Source organism: Parasteatoda tepidariorum, chromosome 11 (assembly GCF_982258835.1).
Source record: "Parasteatoda tepidariorum strain Cologne lab strain chromosome 11, Ptep-v5.0, whole genome shotgun sequence".
Taxonomy (NCBI): domain Eukaryota; kingdom Metazoa; phylum Arthropoda; class Arachnida; order Araneae; family Theridiidae; genus Parasteatoda; species Parasteatoda tepidariorum.
The window spans coordinates 25080346-25100413 of NC_141765.1; the positions used below are offsets into that span (position 1 = coordinate 25080346).

General features: G+C 27.0%; 1 protein-coding gene across 1 annotated transcript in view; it reads left to right on the plus strand.

Annotated features, from left to right (window-relative positions):
- The first annotated feature begins 935 nt into the window (after positions 1 to 935).
- The window catches only part of LOC107452611 (cuticle protein 6), a 53239-nt gene continuing 34106 nt past the window's right edge, over positions 936 to 20068 (plus strand). Inside the window, exon 1 of the mRNA XM_016069135.5 lies at positions 936 to 1220. Within this exon, the coding sequence (XP_015924621.1) occupies positions 1182 to 1220 (39 nt within the window). The 5' untranslated portion in view covers positions 936 to 1181. The remainder of the gene's footprint in view (positions 1221 to 20068) is intronic.

Genomic DNA, 20068 nt, shown 5'->3' on the forward strand with positions numbered 1-20068 from the left:
TTAAAAATCTATTGTTTAGCACAGCATGTCCTTTTTTATGCTTTGTACCGTTGAACCCAACATTTAATACTCTTTAATTCCTAGGATTATATATAAATTAAATAGTTCACTAAAATACTGTTGGATTAACGAAATCCTTTTTTGAAAAAAACATTATGCTAGCTTTACTTTTAAAGATCAATCTGCTTCACGGAAAACAGATTAAAACATAATTTATTCAGTGAAATAATATACTGCTCGCATGAAAGATTTTATTTGAATCTTGGGAAATATTTTGGAACACATTTAGGTCCTTGAAGTCACTGTGTACAGAAAAAAAAATCTCAATTAAAATTCGAAGAACTAAGATAAAACTAATGAAAGTTTAATTATTTTTCGAAATTTAGACGAAAGTTTCAAAATACTCAAAAGAAGAAGAAAAAGAATCTCAATTGAAATTTCAAGAACCAAGATAAAACTAAAGAAACTTTATTAATCTTTCGAAATTTAGACTAAAGTTTCTAAACACTCAAATTGCAAAAAAATATAAATATAATTAATTAACCACAAGGGCCTAGGCAAACCCTTAAATAAGAATAATCATAAATTATGAAGTTGGTGAACTTCTGTTATCTATTTTAATTAGCAAAACACAGAATAAAACTGATTAACTATGTAAGTCATAATAGAGTTTCTAATACTTTGTTAATTTTCAAAAATGATTAATTCGGCTAAAATGTCATGAATATTTTAAAAATCGTCTGCAACATATCCTCTCTGTTTCATCAATTCTCAATAGAACTAATTTTACAATAATATATTCCGGCACTCCCAGCTATTAATCAACTATCGTTATCTCATGAGCTAACATTCCTTTCCAAATGTTCGATTGAAATAAACCCTAAGGGGGTCGGGATCATAGACTATCGTCTTCAAGTGGCATTTCTGTCAATGCAGTCAGCGATATTCTGAATGCAATTAGCATCAAGGTGCATCTAAGTCATTTGGAGGCCCCTTAGGGTTTAAAACGTAAACAGTATATTTTGAACTCAATATCGGGGGTGAGAGGAACAAGGCCTGTTGCAGGTGATAATTGCGAAATGTTGAAAAGTCTCATCATGGAAGAAAAGGTTAAGGGCATGAACTTATGAGTTATATAGCCTTTGGATTACAATTCACTTGTTCTACCAGTCAAAAAGAGTATGCAACTATACTTTCTCTTTCTACTCATAGCTCTTCAGGTAAGATCTTCCATTTTTTTTATTCAATTTTTATGTAAAAGAAAAAAAAGAATACAACACAAATTATGAAAATTTACACGAAATATAATTTCGGTTTTTTTTTTTTTTTAATTTGTTGTTTATCTTTTTTTTTCGGTTCTGTGAAAATTTTGGGTTTGCTCTTTAATTCTCTCATTTTGATTCTTAAAGAAAAAAAATCCTTCCCTACTCTTCAAAGTATTTTATTAAAATTATTATTTTTTATTTTTATCTCTTTGACGCAGAGTTCTCATAAAAGTTTATTTTAAATGGTGATTTAGAGATAGTTTATATTTCATAAACATTGCACGCAGATTAGTGAACGGCGCATTAACAGCGAGTAAGTAATAAATGGCAGTGATTTTTTTTATTGGTGAGTCATTGAAAGACATTTTAGAAAATGGGCAAATCAGAGAATGAGTTTATAAGGTATAAACATTTTTATAAACCTATAAATTGTGTTACGGTAGTCGATCCCAACATTTCATTTTTTAAAATAATTGTTAACGAAATGACGTATATTGAAGGGAAAATATCTTTATTATTCAAACATGTACAATTATATTATCTTTCTATTTATTTTTTGTATCTCCAGTCCAACTCATAATATTCGTTCATAAAAACTTTTTAAAAGAAATTTTTCCAAACTTGTGAATAAGTTTAAACTATTTTTTGTTTTACAATTCCACTATCTGAAGCAAATGGTGAACGTTTTTTGAGTAAATTGAAAACTTAAAAATCCCAATTGATATATACCTAGTTAAGACATAAATACCTAATTAAGACACAAGAGAGAGTAAATTCTGTGGCAATAATTTCTATGGAAAATGAAACCACTAAAACAGATGATTTTGTAGTCTATAAAACCATTTGAGTCTGCTAAAGAACGAAAAAATAAATTTTAATGTTTTTTTATATTTCAATATGTCTTAAAAGATTATGCTCATTAAAATATTACTTATAATAGGTATTTAATCTTGAGTACTTGAAGTGTTTTTATCATTAATTAAACTAATGGCTGTTTTTTAACCTTGAAATCCTTAATTGCGATTTATCTTCTTTATATGTTTTTTAAGAAAAAACATCTAAGGTTTATGCAATATAAATTTTATAGTTTTCTGACAGAAATAATTTCTGGTTTCTCAACTTGTTGGTAGAGAATTTAAAATATTAATAGAAAATTCATACAGGATTATGACTACACCAGTGAGACAATTCAAGGAAAAAATAAATTTTTATTTTTATTTAATTCAGTTTCTTCTTCTAAAATTGGATTAAAGGCACCGTTTTCAGTATCGCCCGGAGCGTGAAAACGTATTCCGCCGGCCCAGATTACTGTATAATATTTTACGATAAAATTTTATTCTACGGATCTCAAAGGAAAAGGTACTTTATACTGCAATTTGCTTTGGAATTTCTTACAGTACAAATCTATGCTTAACTTGTGTTTTAATTGAAATAAAAGCAATAATTTTTCACCATTTGAAAAAAAATTATTTGAATTAAATTTTTGAGTCGATAAAAAAATTATCTTAACTTTGAACTTTTTTTTGTCTTGGGTTATCAAAATAACTAATACTTCTGTTCTACCGAACAGAATTTTCCTTAAAAAACAATTGTTTCATCGATTGGAAAATCGAAATATTATGTTTTCAACTTATTTAAAATATTTTATAATAAATAACCTAGAAATGTTTCATGTATACTACCGAAATGTTGTATTTCAACAAATACCTCATAAAATCATCTTCAAGAGCGTTGAATGATTGATTGAATATAAGGTTTAAAGGAGCAAGTGCCGGAAGAGGTTATACTTGGATTTATAATTCCCCTTACAGTTTCTTTCAAATAGTAGGAATAAAAGCCTTCAAATATATAGAGGTATAATTATAAAAATGATAACAAATATATTTGTACAAAATAAAAATGTAAAAAATGTTATTATTATTATTACGAGATTACAAATATTAGGATTTCACTAAACTAAAAACATATTTAAAAAAAGTGAAGTTAGTGTCACCAATTGCTTTTGATCTTGTGAATGTTGGACTAAACTACTTTTTTAATGATGGATATATTTTCTAGACATACATATCTAAACATTTTCTAAATCTATGACATCCGCTCCTTCAAATAAAACCAATTTTACATTAATCTTGCTTTGCAAAAAATTATACTAAAAATCATTCAGTGCCCACCATATGTAACCAGATAAACAGGTGCTTTTTTGGGGGGTTTTCTGGTCAATTTAAAAATTTTCGTTTAAAACCTAATGTGATAAATGTTTCTTAACTGATGTTTCTGAACTTATAAATGTTTCTTAACATGCACTGGTATATTCAAAAAACGAATCTCTCATTTTTTTTCAAGAAACTAGTTTCAAATGACTCCCGCGGAGAAATAAAATAAAAAAATTCTCCAATTATTCATTAAATAATTAAAATATAATTACAAAATCTAAAAAAATTAGTAAGTAAATGTAAAATAGTAATTAGGTTTGATAACCCTAACAAAAGACAGCTTCACTTGGTTCAAACCTCGGCGAACAAAGGTTCAAACTATAATCTATAACTATGAACTTGACCAAGGTTCAAACTATAATCTACAAAATTTTAAGTTAGTGCTATCTATTCTCTCGATTTTTCGACGTCTTTTTTAAAATTATGTTTAACTATCCAAATGTATAACACTCCTTTCATTTAAAACCGGTTTCAAATCAGTTTTTAAGCATGAAGAAAGACAATTAAATTGAAAAACTTATACTTCATTCTAAAATTCCAAGTAAAAAACCGTTTTATTTTCATTTGAAGATTTTTGTTCTCGAGAGAAATCTAAATTAAGCCTTGAAATATTTATAAACGGAGAAAAAAATTCTGGTAAAATTACCGTACTGTTTGGTGATAACATTTCTGGTAAAGAGAACCATAATTCTGGTAAAGAAAACCAAAATATACTGTATTTAAACCATTCATTTGATAAATTTTTCCGTTCCTTATGATAACGGTTTAAATCGTTATTTTCAAAAATATAGTTCTTATTTACCACACATTTAGTTAAAAATACAAAACTGAAAAGTATATTCTGCCGAATAAACTGTTTTTATGTCAAGCTCTAAAGAATCATGATAAAATTGCCAAATTTTACCCCATTTTTCCACATTATATCACTTATTATAAAACCATATTTTATTGTTAATTTTGCCAAAATCATTAAGTGCTTCTGTAAGTAGTACCGAGATATTTAGTGTTTCCATTGAGCCAGAAACACGGTAAATTATACCAAATTCTTTCAGTTTTTAGCATATTTTTTTCTTACTATATAAAAACTTTTAAAAAGCTTTAAAGTTGTACCGAGTTTTATAAAATGTTACACCGTTTTTACAAATTAAATAAACTTACGGTTTATGCGTTTTGAATATGATATTTTCTTTATTTATGTTTCCCATATTATTCAATTTTTTTGTACATCAGTTATTCTATATTATTTCGACTTATATAACATTTTCTATCGTATTAATACTTTCTATATTATTGAATGTAATATTACCTGAAATATTTTCTATATTAATATCAATTACGGAATAATTTAAAGCAGTTACTTTTTTCTTCTAGAGCAGACTTTGTACCAAACCTAAATAGATCACTATAGTAAACAAACGAAACAAAAGTACATTAAAAAATGTTCAGATTTGTTCAAGTTAAACTTTGCACTAAAATAAGTTAATATAAAAGTTTGGACAGATTCCTGTTTGATTTTTACAGAATCACAGCGTTACGCAGAACATAGAAAGAATAATTGTGTTGGAGCACAGCGATCGATGTGTTTGATGGTATCTCATGAGTCAGAAAGTACTCATAAAATGCGTTTTCGGTAGAAAGAAGTATTCCCTAGTACCGTATTTTATCTATCTCATTAAGCAGGCGAAACAATAGAAACAAACATCTGCAGAGCTATACAGATTAAATTTAGAAAACGAAAACAGGAGAAATGGTTCGAGAGATTTCACATTCATAGGTGGCACTATAAATTATTTCTCATAAAAGACATAACTGAAGTTTATAATCCGAACTAAAGAGCATTAAACTGAGGTGGAGAAATTTTACAAAAAAGGGATGTATGCACTGAAAATTTTAAAATAATTTAATTTAATTGTGTCATACTTTTGCGTTACTTTTTGCTAGTTTTCTGATTATCAATGATTTAAATGACATAGAAGATGAAATAGAAGTGACATAGAAGATAAAAAACAAAGATAAAATAAGAAGTTTTTTTTCAAATAATAAGCTATTCCACAGCAGCAAATCACAGTTTTAAAAAGCTTCGTAAGCATTACAAAGAAGTTTCCATTAGTTTCTTTCATATAGTCATTCATCTTTCATATTCAATTTCATCTTTCATATAGTCATTCAATTTTGACTTTGTAAACCTAGTTTAAATATTCATGAAGATATTGACATTTTTATTAAATAAAAATAAAAATAAAAACTTATTCTTTTGCTTTACGTTTTCTGTCTGATACTGAAGAAATATTCAATTAAATTAAACAAAGTCTTCAAAGTAGTTATTAATAAATAAAAAATATCATTTCATAATTTTAAAAAAAATCGTTAAAAATTGCGCTAGATATCTGCATTTAAAGTAATCCTTTCATTTTAAGCATGCGCGAAAAAAGTTTGAAGAAAAATTTTTTTCGTAGTTTTGCTCTGAATCGTACTTGGTCAGGAGCATTTGTACTTAGTACGTTAGTTGCCCTAAGCCAGGGGTCACCAAACTTTTTTGATTATCGACCCCTATATCATTTTTCGAAATCTCCATCGACCCCCGCAGAAGTAATTTTCTGTTAATTAAAATAAAACTCGATTAGATACTGTGTTTGTACATTTATTTTATGATTTTAAACATTTATTAAAGTAATAGTACATTATGTAACAATAGTTTTATGAAAAATATATTAATATTGAAATTTAAATACCTTATTATTAAATAATAAGTAATTATGCATAAGTAGATATAATAAGTAAAGTAACTAAAGATTTACTGCTTCTTGATCAATATGGGTGGGCCTGGTGTTTTTTTGCAAGGTTCGCTATATTGGGTTCAAAATTGGTCAATTTTAATTTTCGTCAAAATTGGTCAATTTTGTAATTTTCGTAAAAAAATACAAAGTGTGCTATAGTTTTGTCGCGGGCTGTACTAATCCGTATCATTAATGCTTACCTTCTTTTTTGTGCATTGATAATTAAAATTGATATCTAAACCAAACGAATGGTTTTATCGAAACAATAACTAATTATCCAAAACTATAAAAGTTTTAATAATGACACTGCAAATATTCAACACAGTTTGCAAAGATAGTTGAAACTGCGTATGATATTTGCATTTGTAACGTCAATGCTCGTCACGCGTGACATTTGGACAAGCGCACATATGCATATGACTTATAAACTGCGCTGAGTTCGTGCCACTGCGCGGTGGTACGTACAGTCCGCAAAAAAAAAAAACGAATCACCCTGAATAACTTTCGTTCTAATGATCGGATTTTCACGAACTAAGTGTCAATCTTAATGGTTCCTGGGGGTGACCTCAAATATGTTAATTAATTAGTGCTAACTATTAATTAAGTTACGAAATCAGACACAAAAACGTACTTTCTCTGAATAAACATATATTTTTTTTTACATATTTGGAATCTAGACACTTGAATTAGTGGGGGTAGACAAAATTTTAAAAAAATTGGGTGGTAAATTGGGCCGCAATAAATGTTTATATATTTGGCGATAGTCCAGAAAACCGCCAAAAAAAAGTCGCCTGCGCAAATAAATATTTTAAGATAACCCATTGACTAATTCAAAAGAGGAGTGCTTAATTTTACTAGGTTGCTACGCAACCAAACTCTGATAGTAAGAAAATTGAAATAATGTTCAGTGATTGCTCGAAGGGGCTTAATTTATTGTTAATAGAAAATATCTCGAAGTTTCCAGGCCATAAACAATTTTTTTTAGGGGATTTCTGTCCAAAAAGCAAAAAAAATATTATTTTAATCTCCTTTGAAAAGTAAATTTGAATCGATTTATAAATTATTTATGATAGTATTTAGAATTTAAATACATGAACTTTTTATCTGATATTGTTTAGATTACACTGTTTTTACTATATTTATTCGAGGATTTTATACTAAAATGAAATGAGCATAACTTATTATAGCTATATACAAAATTTTAGGGATAATCATTTTTACAGTTTTAATCGAGTCTTCTAGGCAAGAAAATTTGAAGAAAAAAAAAGTGCTTGAAAAATAAAATGTAGATTGTATAATAATTCTAATGCACATTCACAAGGCTTTCTATAATTTACGATATTTCTTTTTTCTATAACTCAAGGAATTGCTGAATGTTTAGTGGCATTTTAAAAAGATTGAAATATGTTATGTTTAAGAATAAGATATTGAAATAATATGTTGCAAATTGTAGGATTCATTGTTTAAAAAATCGCTTCATTCTACTAGATATTTAGGTTACATCGTTTCCTTTGGATAAAGATGATTAGCAAATAGCATCCTCATGTTTCGATACATTCTGAAACTTATACGTTCGCAAATTCACCATAAAATGTCGCACAGCATATTCTTCAATTACGATAAGCTACAATTACCACCAAACGCAGCTACTATGGATATTTTTGCTTTCTTATATATATCTGATGATCTATTTTTAAACAGAGCTCGTAAGATCCTTAAGATACTGAAATGGGGGCACAAAAACTTAAGAGATAAAATATTTAATTTCATTAACTCAAAATATCTGGTGTCAAAATGTTAATTTTTAAGTTAAATATAACTTTTACAATATTGATGTTCTTACATTTTTAAAGACCATATGAATCCTGATAAAATATTAAAATGCATATGTTTACTTTAACTAGTGTAAAATTCTTATCAAAATAATGATCAAGACCCAAATGTAAAACAGTATAATTGACGATAAAAACTCAACTGGCTTCAAAACATATGAAGAGGGAAGTAAAATTCAACATGTTTCGAGTTTTCAAATATAATCGCCCATTCTCAAGACCTGTCAGGCTTGGATAACTTGTGACTTTTATTATTGGAAGCTCAAAACATGTCTATTTTTATTATCATCTATTATTTTTTTAAATCAATGAAGTTTTTATATTTTCGATTCAGTTTCTTGGGATTATCCATTTAGTTACACAACATATTAAATTATTTCACTCGATATTAAAATAAGTTTTACATATGTTATAGGCACAGGTTCTTAGATTGAAAAAATAATAATTCACTACTTTGTAAAAAAATTAATGCAGTAAAAAAAAAATTTTTTTTTTTTTGCTGCAAGCCTTAACATTTTAGTTTAAGGTCATAAAAAAATTCCGTTTACAATTGAAATTTCAAAAGTCGAATGTGAAAATGGAATGTCCCCTATTACCAGGAATCGAAATTAAATAGTAACAAGGACAACTTTTTTAAACAAGTTAGCGTTTCCGTCCTACTCGAAGTTGTTTGAAAAGGTATTTTTTATATATCGATTCCAAAGTTTATTCTACATATATTTCAGGGTATACTTTCGGAGTATTTCGATCGAGTTTATTTTTGCACCCTTATTTGCTTAAAATTATTAAATAATTTACTTAAAATAAATTATTCAAGCTACATGATTTAATGCATTTATAGTATAATAATAAACGGAGCTTCCGGCGCATATCCTTAACCTTAATACCGCTATCATTAAATAAATGGAATAAGCTTAGATAAATAATAAAAGTTAATTTTTCCCTCGTGTAATTTTCAAGGAATAATATGTTTCGATCAAACAGATTTCATTCTGGAAATAGCGAAATTATTGAGTAGGTCCCTTGGAGCAATATCATTCTTATCCTCTTTTGACGATATATAGGAAAAATTAGTTTTCACAGTTTCTGTAAAAAGTATGTTAGCCTACTTGCCACGATTTTTTTTTTAAATTTTTTTTTATTAAAATAAGGTCGGAAATTGTGTATTGTGTGCACAGCTTCGGAATCCTTACAAATTTCAATTTTTAGTATTTCCTGATTAACAAAATAAGGCATTTTCCTGATAACAAATTATACTACAATAATATCTTGGAAATCATGCTAAAGTAAAAAATTAAACAAAATAGTTTAGTATATTATCAGAAAAAAAAATCTACTTGGTATCATAAAGAGTAAAAGATATAATGAAATAATTAGTGAATCACACGTGGTCAGATAATTAAAAATTTAATTTCACAACTAAGATAGTAGGGCGACATTTAAGATACTGAGATATTTTAAGACACTAAAAAAATTGGTTACGTATTCCACAGCTTTTTATGTTCGGTATCTTTATCCACTTTGTAGTGACTTATAAAACATCAACACTATTTTAGATAATCTAAGTTGAAGTCACAAGAAACAAAAAAAAGAAGACAATCAATAATTTATATTCTTTTTTCAAAAAAATAGTATGCTAAGTAAATAATCAGCTGTTTTGCATTAAATAATTTTAAACAGCTGAATGTTTTTAATTTCCTAACAAGGTTTTATTCTTAGCTAGCAGACAATAATTCTTTAAAAAAAACTTGACTATAATTTAAAAAGGAAACCTAAATTAAAGAAAATCTAAATTAAAGTTCTAAAAAAATTATTAGTATATTAATGAAGAAATAATAAACGTAAAATGGAAAAGAATAAGAATTTTAAAATGTTAAAATTTTATTAAATAGTTGGTAAAATAGTTCTGCGATACACTTCCGGAAATTTCTTTTAAGATTAGGATGATATAGGGTAAACCAACAAATGAAGGAGCATTTCATAGATATTTCTTAGAAATAAGATTTTAAACGTTTTAATTTAGATTGATTGGTAAGAGTAGCTTACTACCTAACAATAGGAAGTCCTTTAACAATGCATTTAGTTATCTGGTCTTTGAGTCTTCTCTGGAAAAAGTTTTGAATTTGTTAGTATCTGTTCAACGCCTTGTTTCTTTGACAAAATTATAAGGTCAGTGTTTGTTGTTATCCGTTTAAACTACAATTAATTGCATATAATAATGCTTTTTCTTTTCATTGTGAAAAAAAGAATTCAAAATATGGTCATTGAAGTTACGTTTTATTTATTTTAAGCATCATAACATAAGCAAGTACGGAGATTAGGGGGTGTTTATTAACTGGATTACAGAACGATGAAAAACCAATGTATAAACAAGTGTTCCTTTACTGGGATTTTTTCAAGTTAATGAAAATAAAAGAAAAATTTTAATTTTCTTGTACCTTTTGTCATATTATAAATCAAAATTATGTTAAAAATAAAAAAAACAACTTCTAACCAGTGAAGGAACAGGCATGTTCCTTCACTGAGAATAGATTTCCCAGTGAATGAATAGTATGTGTGAAATATGATTTTACTTGGATAATTAGTAGTTCAGCGACATAGAGGACTCCTAAAATTCAGTTAAATGTTGTATGAATAGTTCCTATAACTATTTCATTTAAATATGCAAATTTAATTGCTAAATTTATTTAAAGAATTATAATAATAATTTATTTATTATTTATCTTTATAAATGTAGTGATTAGTTATTACATCATACCTTAGACTCCTTGATAAACTATGTTTATTAACTAAATATAATAATAAAAGCTTGAATGGAATCTTTGCAGGATTTTGTGCCAATAATTAGCTAAATTATTATCCTATTGCCGTCTTTAATGTCCTAACGGGAACTGGTAGGAAAAATCCATTTAAAGACTATTATCTAGGTGAAAAATGGGTGAAGTTTTTTTAAGGTGACATCCACCGATAACTCAGTGCAATGCGAAGATAATTTTAAAAGGCAAAACTTCCCTTAGAGAATAATATTCGAAATACTGGTTTTAAGAACTTCAGAGAATCTTTAGGAGGGAAGTAGCCCTGGCATCCTTTTATAAAGTGATTGCATTTACAATGCGAATGAAACAAGAGTTGAATACTGCCCTTAAACGGGAAAAATCTGCGGCCTTAAAAATTGTAAGGATTTATATTCTAAAGTACCTAGGAAAGAAAAAGTACCTCCATTGGTAGTTTTTCCTTACAGAAGAATTCGTAGAGATATTACAGAATCAGTCCCTGCTTCATATTTCATTGGAAAAAGCTATTCATGAAATGAAACGATGACCACAGCAACATTTTACAAATATATTGCAAATGTTTCTACCCATGGCTAATTAAAAATGCAATGAAATTCCTAATTTTGCTTCTTCTGGATAGGTATAAATCTCATATCAATTTGAAACTGAGCAAGTTTTGTTCCTCAAAACAAATTTTCTGGTTTAGTTTTCTACGTAATTCTTGGAAATCTCGTTAGATCTTGAAAACAAAAGAATTGTAAAACAATATGTCTAGAAAATTTTACATCCATTTTTAAATAAGATTTGAGGCATCAACTGATGAAGTTAAAATGCTTTTATGAAATGCGATATTTTTTCATTCGATGTAGAAAACGTTGACTGTAACAAATGCATGCAAAACAGACACCAAGAGTTAATGAGCAAGACAACTTATCAACAAAACACATGCTTCGAGAGTAATGATGCGCTATTTCTTCAGAAGCTTGAGAAGGAAATCTCACAAGTTATGTTGCAAATTTTTAAAGGAACATTGACAGAAGAGTTTAATCTCCCAAATATCCATTAGCCTGCGCTTTTCTCAATATTGAAGAATTTATTTCAAAAAGAACAATTGTATAATCAAATTTTGGCTCTGAAGCTGAGACAACTAACATTAATAATGAAAGTATCTTGAAAACCGATTTTGAGATAAGTCCTCTTGAGGCATTGTTAGTTGCAAAAACGATTGGTTTCATAAGTAACTACTAGATATAAGTCAATGAGAGATGGGTTTTACTCAAACTTCGAAACTCCTTTTTCTCATTTATTATCCAGTGAGGAATTCTGGAAATGGAACTGGAAAATCAAAAGAAAATTCGAAGATACATTTACATTGGCCAAAAATTTGGAAAAAAGAGGAAAGTTAAATCAAAAGAAAAAGAAATAAATTACTCATGACGAAGAGGAAAAAAAATACTTAAAAAGATTTAAAAAAAAGCTCAAAAAATATGAGGAAAAGATTAAACAAAAAAATGATCGAATTATAATAATAATAAAAACATCATCAGATTACACAATGATAAACATTCATAATTTAGAACGGACTATTAAACTGTGAGAAAAAAATGAAAAACATTTTTTTAAAATTATGTATTCAAACATATTTTACTTTCCATTCCATGACTGAAAAAAAAGTAAAATTTTCCACATTAACTATGGTTATATGTCGTAATTCCAAGAAAAATCTTGTTTTTAGACATTTGTGTGGCCTATGGATTCCTAACGAGCATCAAACATTATCAAAATTAAGTGTTCATTCTCTGGAAAATTTAGTGTTTATTCACTGGTAAGAACTGTTCCTTCACTTGGTCATCTTACTACTTATTATTTAAACCACCAAAAGCTTAAAACAATATTATGTAAGTAATCTAACTTTTTTTACATAATTTGCATTTAATAACAAATATGTCGAAACCATCATTTAGCTAAAATTACAAATTTTGAAATTTTTATGAATTTTTTTTAAAGGCAAGCTAAGCTTAAGTGTTCCTTCATTGTTTAGTTTACCCTATAAGATGTTGAGAAATTTGCGATGTTGTGAGAGATGTTTAAAAATGTTGACTACGTATTTTTATTAATATTTACAAAATATATATTCAAGAAATTGATAAATATATTATTCCAAATCTATGCATACGTATGTATATTATTGAAATTGTATCAGTTACTGAAAAACAAAATAAAAAAAATAAAAAATAATCAGATTAAATAAGCACAATCTGGTGTATTCTATCAGAAGCACGCTTTTTTAAAACTAGACATTTGTTGAATAAAGTGTTTTTTATTCAAAATTCTTTACTAAATTGCAAATAAATTATTAAATGACTAAAAAAGAAACATCGTATTTTATAGTGTGAAAGAAATAAAAATAAAAAGATTAGCAAACGATTATTAGCGAAAAAAATATGAATGAAATTTTAAGCTACGCGCGCGAAGTCAAGTTCCTCCCAAGTTTATCACATTTTAGTATTAATCGCCCCAATTAGTTATTTCATTATTGTCGCCAAATTATTTTTTTAAAAATAATTAATTTTAATTTTTCTTAGCTTCTAATAAATAAAAACAGTTGAAACTTCAGATTTTTCAATTGAAAAATATGTAGATTAATATGGTATAAAAAAATTCATACCTTATAATTCAATATTTTTTCATCCTCACTTTAATTAAATAATAAAAAATAATAAATAATTATTAAAAATTATTTTTTGCATGAAATTATCTTTGGGTAAATGAGTTTTATGAGTGGGTGCAATTTTTTTTGAATTGCTTCATTAGTTTTGAAAATATGACTGAAAACGCAAAAAGCGAAATTAACATTAAGGGGTACGAACTTTGAATCGCTCTCCTGACCAAACTATGGGGACCACATTTCCCAGATTGCGGCTACCCCCTATATTTTGAAGATAAGAAATCCAAATATGTAAAAAAAAATGCATGTTTATTCAGAGAAAGTACGTTTTTGTGTCTGATTTCGTAACTTAATTAATAGTTAGCACTAATTAATTAGCATATTTGAGGTCACCCCCAGGAACCATTAAGATTGACACTTAGTTCGTGAAAATCCGATCATTAGAACGAAAGTTATTCAGGGTGATTCGTTTTTTTTTTTGCGGACTGTACATACTTGTTTCACCCCAATAAATACACGTTTATTAATTTATGTTTTATAAAGTGTGTGTGATTTGCGTATTGAGAACTGTTTCTTTTTTCGACCCACAATTGACCCTTCCGATTCGGATCGACCCCCATTCGCCCCCCTGTCTCAGATCGACCCTTGCTTTTGTTAAATAGACCCTTGGGGGTCTATATAGACCACTTTGGTGACCTCTGCCCTAAGCGAAACTTTGAAGCATTTAATAAGGGTTGATAGAAAATCATTTGTTTGAAAAATATATGTTAAACATTGGAATTTTTTATTGCAATCAGATTTTTTTTAAACTCTTTTCACGTTTAACGATCAAAACTCTGATAAAATGTATAAATATTACTTGATATTATTTAACTTCAACTAAACTACACCATAGAACTAAATTACATTACAGCAAATTACTACATAAATTAGTACAGTAAAATTCTTAAAACCAGTTCTAATAAAAAGGTTAACATTAGTACTTGACTATTGCAATTTAATTAACTGAATAAATTAAGTCAGTTACTTTTTTATCAAACTCAAAACCTTAATGACTTGTAAAGACAGAGAACCAATTTGTTAAATGAAAGAATGCAGAAACAATTGACAACGATTCAAAGAATCGTGGGAAAAACATTTAAACTTTTTTGAACTAAATAAAATTATATTACTTGATATTTCTAATTATTTTTTATGCATAAAATCATGCAAAAAAAAAAAACTCCCCATCTATCATTTTAACTATCCGCATACCCTGGGAACTTTCTTTGAACATAACAAAGATTACGCCCACTGTTTGAAGAGAAATGTTAAAATAATGCTATGAAAATATACTTTCGAATCTCAACCTGACATGTAGAAATTAAATTCCTTTAAGTTTCTATGCACCTTAAAGTTACGCCTACTTTTTGAAAAGAAAAAATACCATTCAATATACTATATTCTTTTCAAAATACTATTCAAAAGTATTGAATAATATTACTTAATACTTTTGAAACAAATCATCGCTTGTAATGGCATTTCAATTGTTAGAATTAGATTAAAAGTATCTCTGGTACATTGTTGCAAAAAATAAAGCATTGAATTCTAATAATTGAATTTATTAAGTACAGCACAGAAAAAGATTTTCTTGTACATTGCATAGTAAAAATTATAAAATTGCTCAAATGTGTAAAATAATCAATTGATGTATAAAATCATAATTTTCTTTGTCTTCTTTTTGTATGATTTTATATACAGTGCGTAAAATAAAAAACGGACCATCCTAAATAAATTAGATCTAATGATTGGATCTTCACGTTCTGGAATTGAATCTTTTTAGCTCGAAGGGGTGACCTCAAATATGCTAATTAATTAATAGAGACGATATTTTAAGCTACGAAATCAGACACAAAAACGTATTTTCTCTGATTAAATAAACCTTTTTTTCGAAGGGTTCGAATTTCTGACTTTCAAATTATAGGGGGTAGCCTCATCTGGGAAATTTGTTCCCTATAGTTTGGTTGGGAGAGCTGTCCAAAGTTTGGATCCCTTAATGTTAATTTTTTTTTTTTTGAGTATTTCAGCCTATCTCGAGAAATTTTCAAGCAAATTGAGAAAGTTTTGCACACAATTTTAAAATTCATTTATCCAAAGATAATTCCATACAAAAATATAACTTTTAATATTTATAATTTTTTATTCCTGCATTTAATATTAGTCGAAAATATTTGAATTGCAAGGTATACAGTTTTTGACATCATCTTAAAAAAATATAGTTTTACATGGCAAAATATAAAATTTCAATGAATTCAGTTAAATAGTTCCTGAGAAATCGGACTTCGAAAGAGTCTTGTTTTAAAAATAGAGCAAATAACATAAAGCTAAAAACTATATTTAATGCAAAATTTTTTGCTTCTTGTGCTATTAGATTTTGAAATCTAAAGGATAGTCTTAAAATTCCCTGTAAAAAAAAAGTAAATACCTTAAATAATAAAGTATAATAGAAGACAATTGGCCATTTCAATACTTTTGGAACTTCTTTATCAACACAGACTAACAAGTAAATAGTGAAACAGCTTAAACTGCAACATAAACACAGCAGAACAAACACTAGATTTTCATCTAAGTATTTTATATGAAGACAAAAAACACTCACAAGGATAAAAATTTATATTCCATTTAAAATGCTTTTCTAGAATCAGAGTTTATAAAACTCGACGTTTCATTTATTTATTTATTTATTTTCAACAATTCAATTTGCAACATTACTATATAAAATCCATTTCACGTTTTCACCAAAACCTGAAATTATTTTCCTTCTATTCTAAGCTTTATACATTTCTAAGATATGCTAGTATGTAAAACTCTTTTGTTAACTTATAGTATATAAATTTTTCAAATTTATTCTCAAATTTCAAAATCACAGCAGTCTAGCTTTCGAAACAATAATATGAAATAGATTAAAAAAAATAATAAATGAATAGAAATATAATAACCATATTTTATAGAAAATTCTGAGAAGAAAAACACAATCTTTTTGGAAAATAAAAATCTTTCTCCGTAACGAATAGAATATTATACGAAAAGAACTTTTTGGTTACTTGATATTTAATACTTGCTACTTGTACTATAAATATGAGCTAGTCATTTCTCAAACTATAATTCTTTTATCAAAAGACCTTTTTATGATTACAGAAAATACATTCAATTTTGAAGGTTTGGAACATGATAATAGTATATTTTTGAGACAAAATTGCATTTGTACAATCATATTGGATGCATTTGATTCTATTTCAAATGAAACATACTTTAAAAATATTTTCTTATTCAATAAAAAGATAATTACATTTTCAAAAATCTCAAAAGTTAAAGATATTAGCTTAAACTTATATAGTGCAAAATTCTAGTTAGTGTAAATAAATAACTAATATTTGAAAAAAAAATTTTAAATTTTAAGGAAAAGTTCTTAAACCTTGTATGCCATTAATTAATATCATTTTAATAGTTCATCACTTATAAATTTATTTTTAATGAAAATAAAAGAGTACGCCATTGCAAATATTTATAATCTAACTGTAAAGTGAATCCAATTTGACGTAAAATCCGTTTTTATCGTAAAATATTATACCGCAGTTTTTAGAGCAATATTTATTTTAGTAGAGTGATTCAGTAATTTCACGGTAATTATTGCCTTAAAAATTACAGTGTATTAGATTTTTTGTTCCGGAACATGTTCCAGCAAAAATGAATTTTACGATAAAAGGTACCGGCATCTTGAATGACTGTTCTTACCGTAATTTGATTCGGAATTTTTTACAATAGACTTCATACGTTCTTAATTATTTTCAAACATCTGTAAAAAAATTTATGAAAATATTCAGTTTAACAAATAAATTAATGGATATAATATCTTATCCCACTTAAAAACAATTTTCGTCAAAAAGTTATGATCCGGTTGAGCTTTTACGACTAAAATATGCAGATGAGATAAAATATGACGTTGCCCAAGTTTTCTTTTTTTAATTAAAAATTATATTTATGGACAGATATTTTTGGAAAACTACTTAATCGATCACTATAGAAAATGTATTTTTAAGAAGGAATCGTGTAGAATAACGTGATGCAAATTCATTTAAACTTGAATTTTTAATGCTACTGTATTTGGTTTACTTGCTGCAGTTTTCATTGTTTTCAATTATGAAGTTTTAAATATTGAGTCACTCGAAACTCTCGAGTTAGCAATAAAATATCCCATACATCATGAAAATATATATACAGTTGGATTACAGACATTTTGTTTAGCAACATTGTGGTAGCTAATTCTGGAGGTCAGGCTCTTTGCTTGATAAATTAAAAACATTTCATAGTTTTTAAAAAGTACAAACAATTTGAATTTAATCATTATATACAAACATGATTAGAGAAATATACATTAGTCATTATATACAACCATAATTAGAGAGAATCGGTTCTAATTACTACTGGTAATCTTTATTTACATACTGATAATCTTTAAAAATACTGGTAATCTTTATTTACACTTTTTACGCATTGTTTACTCATATTTTAGCTAACATAGTTTTATCTTTTTTAGTAGCTTTGTTTTATGTAAACATGATTTCTTAGGTGAAACCCATCGAAAACCTATCGTCTCCAATTCAGTTCTCGATTGTTTAACCTTTCCCTTTTTCACATTGTTTAGTAAGGTTTTTACCGACATATTTTTACCTTTCTTAGTAGCTCGTTGTTATGATTTGTTAAGTGTTACATGATTTGTTAAGTGAAACCTATCGAAAACTCCTCGTTTTCAATTCAATTCCTTCCTTTTTTCACCTTCCTTTTTTCACATTGTTTTGTCAGGTTATAACCAACATGGTTTTAGCTTTTCTAGTAGCTCTTTTTTATGCATACATGATTTGTCAAGTGAAGCCCATCAAAGACCCATCTTTGCGCTTCTGCGCACTCTACGTATTTTAAATTGTATATAGCTATATTTCACAGTATTTTTGTTTTCTATCGAGATTATTCATTTCGCATGCGATTAATTATACACTACATAATAGTATAAGCTATTTTTTTCGATATTATACATGCATTTCATAAAGTTAAATTTGAAATATATACTTTATCTTTTGACCTGTTTAAAACCTAATGTTTGGCTCAGAATATTTTTTTTACTTTTTTCTAATTAAATTCTGCATTCACTTCAATTCAATTTTTCCTTTTTTGACAGACTTTGTTTAGAACACTATTAGATTGACTTTATATTAGTATGTAATTTCATTTAAATTTAGTGCAGTTTAATGGATTCCGACTTATGCACCATTTACCATTTTATTTTATACTCTACATCCTATTCAATCTGGAATCATTCAATTGTTTTCATAATCAATTTTAAGATCGTGTTTTTGTAGAAAATGTGACAAAAAAAGATTTACAGCGTTTGTTTGAAAATTGGTAAATTAATCTCGAAGTTTTTCAATTGATTAAATGCTTAGGTATTCTATAGGATTTCGGATATAAACTTTTGCCAGTAACATACACATTTAATCATTAAAAGACATATTTCTGATTAAGTTAAAATAGGAGACTGATTTTCATTTAATTAGGAATATTAATCTTCCAAACTTTTAGCCTAAATAATTAAATGTAAAACATATTCTGAAAGTCAAAATTCTAGGCAACTAGGGACTATAAAATGAATAGCTTTCTTGTAATTAACATACTGAAGATGTTTCGTTGACTAAGATACCACAATATTATAATTCGCAAATAGATATCCTCATATAGTTCTCGTAAGTTCAGCATCAAAGTAGATTGATTTTATTATAACAATATAAAGTCACTATAAATTCATTATATAACTAACTTAATTAGTTTCTTCCTTTTACTCGTGTTACATATTCTCTTTACGTGCTTTCTTTTCTTTAATTTTGCTGTATATATCATTGAAAATCTCAAATAATTACATTTCAGTCAAGTATTGTTTCAGAAATATTTCTGAGACTTTATCTTGTAAAAGTTTCATTTTAATTCAAAATGAAATATTTCTGGAGTTCTAAAACTATTTCTGAGATATTACCTTAGTTTATTAATTTCTGAGATCTTAAATATTACTTTAATCTATATGTAATATCAAAGATATTTCTAGCATGTTCTTTTTAAACTAGTGCCATTGAGCCCCAAATTCTACTTAAAGGCATTTTTACATTTTAAAAACTAGGAAAAAAAACGTTTCTGATACTTTTAGAAGTATTTTTTGTACCTAATTTTTGCAACATATTTTACTTATCTGAAACGTAATTTTGACTTTTTGTGCTTTATGAATTTAAAGAAGCATTACACTGAAAACATTAAGTTCTGTTTTCTGCTTCAAATTCTGTTTAAATAGGGTAAACACAAAACATTACATGAATGGCTGGAATAGAAAAAAATAAATAAGATTGAAATGTATTTTTCTCTAATCTAACTCAAACTTTTATGCAGGCGAACACTCAAATCGCTTATTGAAATAAATATTCAGAAAAATTTCTTGTCATAATTTGCATTCAAAACTC